The 10,261-nt window shown below is 48.8% G+C and overlaps 1 protein-coding gene across 1 annotated transcript; it reads left to right on the top strand.

Moving 5' to 3' along the window:
- Nucleotides 1–82: 82 nt before the first annotated feature.
- peli2 (pellino E3 ubiquitin protein ligase family member 2) lies at nucleotides 83–3,204 on the top strand. The gene is given in 5 exon segments (XM_076167738.1): nucleotides 83–483; nucleotides 1,111–1,288; nucleotides 1,291–1,307; nucleotides 1,474–1,662; nucleotides 2,271–3,204. Coding segments are annotated over 5 exon segments (1,140 nt in total). The 5' UTR covers nucleotides 83–306; the 3' UTR covers nucleotides 2,850–3,204.
- Nucleotides 3,205–10,261: the final 7,057 nt, after the last annotated feature.

Raw genomic sequence — 10,261 nt, forward strand, 5'->3', positions numbered from 1 at the left:
TTGATCTCAGTTGACTGTCCCCAGCGCACACAGACACACACAGAGAGTGGAGCTTGTGTTGACGGAGGACAGTGGTCTTTATGGTGGGTGTCACTGGAGTGTGAGTTCAGTGAGTGTAATGTTCTTCCCTCCTGCTCTCTCAGAGGTTGTTGTATGTATGTGATCACAAACGAAACTAAACTGCTGAATCTAAATTGAGTTACAGAGCAAACAACTCAGCTAAATGTCTTCAGACTCATCCACCTTTTGAACACTTTGATCCTGTGGGGCAGTTGATGTGTTTTTTCCTTGCATGTTGGCACTGATATGATTCATGTTGGGCGTGACGGGGGAACACACAGGGCGGTGTGTCTAACGTGTGTGTTGTTTGCTGGGTTGCAGGCCGTGCACTGTAAAGGTCAGCACAGCATCTCCTACACACTGTCCAGGAACCAGACGGTGGTGGTGGAGTACTGCCACGACAAAGACACAGACATGTTTCAGGTAAGAGCCACGCAATTCCTCCTCTCCTGTGTCTGATACTTACTAAATAGTTAATGTGTGTGTGTCCACCTCCTTAGCACCCATGTGTCCTGTACACGTGTGTGTGTGTGTACTGTTAAGCGTTTCCGCCCAGTAGCATTAATGTGAACGCACAGCGAGGGGACGGCTCCTCTCTCTGAGCAGAGGGCCGCCAGCGCCTCACACACACACGTGCTTCACATTCAGCCCCTGTTTTATTGTGTCCATGTGTCTCGCACACACACACCAACACATAGCAGAGAGGCGGAGACTTCGGGGGCAATTTGAGATGAAAAAGAGGAAATGAAAGGGGGAACTGCTTACTTTACCTCTGTTTGTTCAGCTGTGTGGGCATTTTCAGCGTTGAACTCTGTGGCTGTTTGTTTAACTCTGAGCCTCTCTGCAGTCATCAGAGATGTTCTGATACAACAGCAGAGCGTCTGGATCTGCTGATAGCGCCTTAAGACTAAATGTGCAATTGGCGCTTTTGTCATTTTGTTTGTATTTAAGTCTGTCAGCTCATTAACAGCACCTGCGTCTGCACAGAGACTCACAGAGTACCAGGATGTGCTGCAGGGTCTGATTATTTGTCCCATTGTTGTTTTGCAGATCGGGCGATCCACTGAGAGTCCCATAGACTTTGTGGTGACTGACACGGTGGCGGGGGGCCAGGAGGGAGAGGAGACCCCCATCACCCAGAGCACCATCTCCAGATTCGCCTGCCGGGTCGTCTGCGAGCGCAACCCGCCCTTCATCGCCCGCATCTACGCCGCCGGGTTCGACTCCTCAAGAACATCTTCCTGGGGGTAAATGACAAAATAAATCTGTGTTTACCCTGCTGTCACCACAGGAGGCTGCCTGTCCGACACTCACAGCTCTGTAATCCTCATAGATGTAACCAGTTTCTCTAAGAGGAAGTGTGGGCATGTGATGAAGGCTTCTATCATCCTCTGTGTTCCGTCTGGCCTACAGGAAAAAGCTGCAAAGTGGAAAAACCCAGACGGTCACATGGACGGCCTGACCACCAACGGGGTCCTGGTGATGCACCCCAGGGGGGGCTTCACTGAGGAGTCCAAGCCCGGCGTGTGGAGAGAGATCTCTGTGTGCGGAGATGTTTACACGCTGAGGGAAACCCGCTCTGCTCAGATGCCAGGCAAACTGGTCAGTAGCTGCACGTACACACTGCACACACTGCACACACTGCACACACTGCACACACTGCACACACACTGCACACACACTGCACACACACTGCACACACACTGCACACACACTGCACACACACTGCACACACACTGCACACACACTGCACACACACTGCACACACACTGCACACACACTGCACACACTGCACACACACACACTGCACACTCCTACAGACTGCATGTAATAGTATCTATGTTTGTCAGTATGAGCCACTCTGGGAGCGAGTAGATCAGAGCCGTAGATGGCAGAGTGACAGAGCTGTACATGTGTGTGTCTGTGTCACTGCTCAGGTTGGTCAAGCACAACAGAGATGATGTAATGATCTCCACAAAGAGAAGTGGCTCTCAAAGGTTCCGCTCAGTGTCAGGCTTCCCTTTTTCTGCCCTGTGAAACTAAGTGTGTGTGTGTGTGTGTGTGTGTGTGTGTGTGTGTGTGTGTGTGTGTGTGTGTGTGTGTGTGTGTGTGTGTGTGTGTGTGTGTGTGTGTGTGTGTGTGTGTGTGTGTGTGTGTGTGTGTGTGTGTGTGTGTGTGTGTGTGTGTGTGTGTACCATCGCCCCCTGCAGGTGGAGAATGAGAGCAACATCCTGCAGGACGGCTCCCTGGTGGATCTGTGTGGAGCCACTCTGCTGTGGCGCACTGCAGAGGGTCTCTTTCACACGCCCACCCAGAAACACCTGGAGGCCCTCAGGCAGGAGATCAACGCCGCCCGGCCCCAGTGCCCCGTGGGCCTGAACACGCTGGCCTTTCCCAGCATGCAGCGCAGCCGCGCCCTCTCCTCCCTGGAGGACAAGCAGCCCTGGGTCTATCTGGGCTGCGGCCACGTGCACGGCTACCACAACTGGGGCCACCGGACGGAGCAGGGGCCCAACATGCAGCGGGAGTGTCCCATGTGCCGCATGGTGGGGCCCTACGTGCCGCTGTGGCTGGGCTGCGAGCCCGCCTTCTACGTGGACCCGGGGGCGCCCACGCACGCCTTCGTACCGTGCGGACACGTGTGCTCGGAGAAGTCGGTGAAGTACTGGGCGGAGATCCCTCTGCCCCACGGCACCCACGCCTTCCACGCCGCCTGCCCCTTCTGTGCCACACAGCTCAGCCTCACTCAGGGCTGCGCCAAGCTCATCTTCCAGGGCCCGGTGGACTGAGCCACCAGGGGACGGAACCTCCATGCTGTGAAACTTTGATTCAGTACTTTCTTTAGTTTTTGCTTTTGTTTTTACACCAGCCGTGGAAAGAAGTAAAGCCTCAACTTCTGTTCTGTACACTGAGGATCCTATGACGTTTGCTCTAGGACCTCCTGTGGCTGTTTGGACGGACGCACGGGGACGCAGAGATGGCGAAGCACACTGGACCACAGACGCCTGGTCACCTCCACAACCTAACACAGCTCAGTTGTCCCAGCAACCAACCAACCAACCAACCAACCAACCAACCAGACCCAGCGAGGCTCTGACGTCGGGTCGTTTGTAACTTCGGCGGACAAAGATTTGAGTCGTTTGACTGAAGCGTTACGATGTTATCCTTTAGCCAGCACCAGAGAGGGCTGAGCAGGTGGGCTGGGAAACACAGGGAGGGACAGGGAGGGGGGGGTGGGGTTAGGGCAGGGCGGGGGGGGGGGGGGGGGTTACTGTAGCTCCTGGTGGGTCTGAGACATCGTCTTCACAGAGCCAGACAGCTGGACTGTTGGCCGGGAGCAAAGCCAGGAGAAATCTGAGGTCTAATGGTCTAACTTGTTAAGTGCTCCCATCGGCTCCTTAATGTCAACCAGACCCTGTAGCTTATCCAGGGGTGTGTGTGGTTCCCTTCCATGTGCTGATAGACCTTATATTGGGGGGGGGGGGGGGTGTTTTGTTTAGTGTACAGAGATATATTCCAGTGCCTCAAACCCCGTAAACGTTGGGGATATTTGTCAGAGAGGAGAACAGATAAGGGAGAGAGAGAGATGACGCCGAATATTTCTATCTTCCAGAAGAGAGGGAGGTGTTTTGCCACACTGAGGCTCTTGTACTGTTTTGTAATGAAAATGTTAATATATTTTTATCCTCTGTTAATGGTGTGAGTGGGTTGGTGTGTGTGTGTATGTGAGTGTGAGTGTGTTGGACTGTCCGGGTGCCCTTGGGCCTTTACGCCCTCCCATCATTTCACCGCCGCTCCCTTTTCTCATCGGCTCGCCCGTCACGCAAAACACAACCAGAGAGAGAGAGCGCCTCGCCGGTTCTGATGACGAATGTATCTTCCTCACTGCGGACACTCGGTTATGTCGTTCGCTCTATCTGGAGGGACGAGGGGTCACGGCGCTCCCACAACCGCGTGGCTCCTGCTGCGTCTCTGCCCCCTCACACACACATACATACACACACACGTACTGTACTCAACCTGCACTCTCGTTAAGCTTTATGGCCCGACAACGCATTCGCTGTGGAACGCGGGCGCGGTCTGGGCAGCGTTGAGAGATTATACCAAATAAGAAGAAAGAGCTGTTTCCTCTCCCTATGCAAGATGGCAGCGACCGACCGACTGGCCTCTCCAATCCAAAGCGTTCCAACGACCAATCCCGAGCCGCCGCTGCCGCACAGTTGTCTAATGTTGGAACGGCAGTCGAGGTTGCTCCATTGCACTCAGCAGCTCCACCAGAATGAATCACATTAACGCACACCAGGCCAAATTCTACCGCACGGACCGTCGACGGGTCAAGTCTTGGCCGACCGTGTGCGTTCCTCTGTGACGCTGACCCACCAGACTCCGCCCGCACGTCCACTGCACTCCATCACAGCCACCATTTTGTTTGTCAGAAAGAATAGCGAGCGTTCAAATTTGTTCGAGACGAGTTGCGTTCCTGCTAGTCCAGTTTTCCCCAAAGTTGCGTCGGGTTGAATAAGGGCCTTCTTCTTCTTCTCCTCATTTTTCAGAGGTTTTTGCCGAGAAGCAGAATTTAAGGGCTCATAAACTCTGATTACACAAACAAAACTCGTCTTATGTTGATGGTTGAGCGCCGGGGTGCCGCTGAGGCACACACTCACACACACACACACTCACACACACACACACACACACACACACACACACACGCACACACACACACAAACACACACGTCCCCCCTGGCTGTATGAAGCCATCGGCATACAGGCGATGTTTTTAAAACGGCTTTATGTCTTCAGATTTAATGTAAGTGCTATGCAGGGTCACGGGGTCGGCCACATGCCGTACAGTAGCATTCCTCTCTTAACACTTTGAGCTCTACGACACTGTGCCCGACCGTGTTCTGTAACAGCTGCGGAGTAGCTGCCTCAAACATTCCTCCTTGGTAAACATGGGTGGGGCCCTCAGTTCACCAAAGGGCTTGTTCTATGATTCTTGTCTCCCAAACAGGATCTCTGTACTCGACTCGTAGAACACACTGATGCTCCCAATGCCTCCTTTGCAAAGAATAAAGTATTTTTTGAAGGTAGCACGTCGTGTGGTGTCGTCTTTCCCTTCACCGCTGAAGCCTTTTAAGACATGAAACATTCAGAAGGTAAACATGTAGGTGGAGGGTTGTAACCACAGAGCTTCTGTTGCTGAGCCGCAGCTGTGTTTGAACTACAGATGTCTCAGCTGTGAAGCCGCAGTTACACAGGAGTTTCATCATCCCTCTGTGTGAACGTCGCTCCGCTATCTCGGCTGCCAAAACATCCAGCAGAATGTTGATAACTCCATCAAACACTGTATTATTTTAGAGATAAAGGACCTTTTTTTTTTCTTGAAGTCGTTTTGTTAACATTCCGCGTTGTATTTTACCGACCCTAATCTCGATATTTGCCTTACAGAGTGACTGCATGAGCAACGTCCCCCTGGTGTCCTGCGCTGGGTGTAGTGTCCCTCCCGGGCCGCAGGGGGGCACTGTTTCCTCAACAATACACACGCTGGCACTGCGCCCAGCAAACCACCGAGCCTGCGGCGTCTTTTAGCCCAAACACACACCAAAGAAACCGAAGTTTGATGTTTATTATGAAAGAAGACTTAATATAAACGCATTTCAATCAATAAAAATCAACTAAATAAACATTTCTATATATGCATTTTAAATGACGACTACGATGTAAGCTAAATGTTTAGAAACCGGAAATGTACAGCCAGTTTCTCATATTAATTATACCTTTCTCAGATTTATTTCAGATGTAAGCATAAAACCCATTTAGCTTTTATTTTAATGTGCCGGCAAAAAAAAAAAAAATATTGCACGACGACGATGACATTTCCCATCAGTCGCGTGTGACTTCATCCGCCTCTATATAATAAGGGCACATGAAAGGGATTTAAATACATAATACGTCAGTTAGGCGGCGGAGGAGCGGAGCTGTGGGACGCCGCGGCTCCTAATTAACATTTCCGCAGTAGATGTGAGATGAGTTCATGTGTCTGCACGCTCGCCTGTTTTTCTGAATGACAGAGGAGAAGGCGAAGGTGACAGCATGCTAATTTTGAGATCACTCGGTGCCCCCCACCTCATCTCCCTCCCAGCTCTCCCCCCCTCCAACCCGCCGCCTTAAGCAGGCCACAGTTATGCAAATAAAGCAGAATGATACAATATTTTTCTTCTTTCAAATGCGCTTCTTGGATGAGAAAGCAAGGTTCCCATGCTGCACTGATACTGGCCTTTGTGATGAAGTGACATAACCCACAATAGTCCCTTCATCACCTCTCCAGAGAGTCATTAACTTCAAGAAGATGTCACTTTTCACTGCAACACAACTTAATTTTGCAGGGTCACACTTTTCAGCTGTATAATAACAGCGATGATGCTACTATCAGGCTGAACGCAGCAAAAGGAGTTCTTTTGCAATCCAGCACTTCTTCTTGCCTTATTCTTTATTTTTAAATTATTATTATATTTAATTTGTCAGCCATTTTCATTTTATTTATTCTGCTGAGAATGCACAATATTTATTTTTTATTTTTTTGAGGGACTCTTCACACACATGCAGCTCTTTTTGGTGTCTCTGTGTGCAGCGTATTGCATTACACACATTATTTCCCTCCGGGTGGCTGAAAATCCAAACGCACCAAACCAAGACGAGAGAAGGTGCTGAGATGTCAACTCACAGGCCATTGATTAAACATTTGGTTGGTTGAACTTTAAATGGAATCATAAAGTCAAGGATGGAAGAATTTCTGTCTTCTGCTAAATTACCAGCTGGACATAACACCTGTCACCATAGAGACAGTGTGTGATGCTATAATGTTGCTGTTTGGTGCAAATTATTTATTTTGTAAATTAAATTAAAAGACCATAATAGTGTATTTAAGAAAATGATATGAGTCTTGCATCCCTTTCCAAACCATTAATGGCAAATAAAGACTGTGAGCATGATTCGATCTCCCATAACGTGCAAAATAAAGGAATTGACTCCAAAAATCACATGCATCCTTGGATAAATCAGCATCTTGCATCTTAGGTGTATAATGTGACAAATATCAGTCAAATAGCAGAATACTGAAGCTATTAATTATGAGAAGGGCCTGAGTGTGTGTGTGTGTGTATCTTTCCATCCCTCTGAACCTGTGAGATGCCACAGGTGGCTGCAGGCTGCGTGCCAAGCTGTCAGCAGGACTCTTCAGCTGGCGAGTTGAGGGCTGCGATATTTACCTCAATTACCCAGCGTGCAACTGAGGCGAATTAGATGCAGATCATCATCTGTTAATAAGAGATAGAGCTCAAGCCCTTTGCGTAGATGAAGCGGCGCCATGCAGCTGTGGAGATGCAAACACAAGACGCACGTTTGACTCCCTGGTTCTTAGCAGAGTTGGCAACCACAGTGGACTACGCTATTAATTATTCCCTATTTCTGTCTTTTTATTAAGGGGAAAGTATCTCAAGTTATCTGCATTGGCCTAATATTGGCTTTAATTTGAGGTCACTGTGTTGCATTCAGGGCCGAGCTGAGTGACGGGGCAACACAAAGGAGTCTCATTCGCGCAGTTCTGATCTTGTCAAACAAAAGCATCGCTTTTTATTTTCCTGCTTTTGCTGTGAGCGACGTCTGCATGCGGCACTGACGTTACGCAACCCGAGCCGTACGCAGTCATACAGTTTGGAGAGGATTAAGATGATATCAGGCCTATTTACTATTTCATGCGGCTCTTGATGATACTTTGTACTTAGCCTACTCAGCTTATTACTTTCCCAATGAATAACAAATGAGTTGTCAAATAAAAAGGCAAACAAACACAGGCGGCAGAGGAACCTGATTCAAATATCTTATTGTACCATATGAGAGGAAAAACGAGGTCTGGAAAATCAAGCATTAAATTCAGAAAGTGGGCCACGCTCTTCTTCATTTCTCGGCACATGGCGCTCCTGCAGAGGCACATGTGGCATATTGCCTACTCATCCAAACAAGGGGACAAATTACTTTAATTATGGAGTAATTGCAGAGTCTTGTGTTAATTAAATCTTTATCAGTTGAAGTAAGTGGATTTCTCCCACATGGAAACCATGCAGTGCCGGGCTGACTTCCCCCTCCTCCCCCTTCCCTCCCCCCTGCTCAGCCTAACCCCCCCCCCCCACAACACAGTCTGAGACAATCTCTTATTTAGTCTCACCCAACCTCTCCCTCTCTCTCTCCCTCTCTCACCCCTGGGTGTCGCTGAAACGATGGGGATTAGCCTCATAGGGGAAGGAAGGTTGCCTCGTCGCCTTGTCTGTAGCCAGCTGTTTCTTTAAAAAAACCTACACCATAACAAACGTGATGGAGGGGAGTGTCCTCCGCTGGAAAATGAGATACAAGATTTATCTGAGGTTCCTGGAGTTTGACAAAATTGAATCCTCTCATTTTAATTGCTCTCGACTAGGTGTGGCGCTCCGGGCGACGGGAATGGGAGCTCTGTATGTTGTCCCCTTGTTCTCCTCACACTATTATGTTCTATTGTGCAAAGTACAGATTGTGATTTGCTTTATCCATCTATCTTATTTAGAATCGTTGCTGTAGCCACACGTTACAAAGGGAACAGCAGTCAGCCCTGTTATTGTGCCTGTTTGAGTTCCCTGCATGTTAGAATGAGAATTAATCCCACTAAAGAGTTACAAAGACTCATGAAAGGCCGCAATGCGTTGTTTATATAAAATGCAATAATTTGATCCGCTTCTAAATCAACATTTGAATCAAGATATTAAGAGTTTTGTTGGATTCTTCTCTCGTTCCTCTCATGCAGACACACAATGCATAAGCCAATACGTCTCCAGTTTGATTAGTATATGATCTATTTTATGTAAACGTGTGTGTGGACCCTGTCAGTGCAGCACCTGTTTAGAGGGGAAATATTTAGAGACAATGAATAGTTACAATATGAGTGCAAAGCAGATTCAAAGGGGTTTAACTGGATTACACCTCATTTCAAGGATGCTTAAGGTAAGATTAAAGCAGATATGGAGTAAGTGAGGAAAATACAAAATCAAATAGATTGAATATTCACTCAGTGGTCCCGTAAGCCACTTGCTCATGCATGACTGCTCTCTGTGTATCCACAAGACTCCGAGGTAAAATGTCAACAATAGACAATATGTAGATTGTTATTGTACAAAATTTTCATTTTAATGATATAGCTAAACAAACACACACACGCACTCTCTCCTCGCTCGGCAGATGAGATTCGTCGAGTTGTGCTCTGTTGGACCGTCACTATTCAACATTAATGCCCTTTCTTATCTTATGCAGCAAATCCCCAGAGCTGGAACATAAGAACTCTCTAATCACACACACTTGCACACGAGCACACCCTCTCTCACACACACACACACCGCAATAACCGCACACCTCACGTACAATCTGGAAAGATAATGAATTTAATACCACTGCTATTACAGTTCACTAATGTTTCCTAATAGCTCGGCACCGTATGGAACGAGGGCAAGCTGCTAATAACAAGGCCCTGCATTCTCTGGATGCACGGGGCCAAGGGGAGAGCCAGGGAGGATGAGCTTCATGCACCGCTCTCTAATGATCCCCCCTATGCCTGCATGAGGAACCTCTGTGAATAAACTACATCATACTTGCAGCTATACATGCTTTAAAATGAGCCCGTATGAATACCACATGCAGTATTTGTGTGTATAGTGTGCAGGCTGTACACGTGTTGCTGGGGCTGCAGGGCTGTATAGGGGCAGAGAGTGGTGGTGGTGATGATGATGATGAGGGGGGGGGAGTAATGGAAGTGGTGGGTTTATAAGGAAGACTTTGTGCGTGAATACCCCTCCTCCCCCCTCCCCAATTCGCTCCATCCCCTCCCTGCATCCTTCTGCCAGCGCTGCAGCCCAGCGGATAACTGAGCGTGGATTAGTACGGTGACATCACACCGAGGAGACGGATGAGCCCGAGAGTGACGAAGAGTGAGCACTTGGGCCTGTGTGTGTATGTGTGTGTGCGTGCGTGCGCGTCAAATGTGTGTGAGCGTCATGTGTGTGTGTGTTGAGGACTGATTAGACATTGAGGGTGGTGGTGGTGGTGAGAGGGGAGCGAGGATTAGAGAGCCATGTGAGAGTTGGCGAGGTGCTGACACCACTCCACCTCACCAAGGGCT

The sequence above is a fragment of the Genypterus blacodes genome, unplaced genomic scaffold (genome assembly GCF_046128005.1).
Source record: "Genypterus blacodes isolate CSIRO-AG114 ecotype Tasmania unplaced genomic scaffold, CSIRO-AGI_Gbla_v1 ptg000171l_1, whole genome shotgun sequence".
Taxonomy (NCBI): domain Eukaryota; kingdom Metazoa; phylum Chordata; class Actinopteri; order Ophidiiformes; family Ophidiidae; genus Genypterus; species Genypterus blacodes.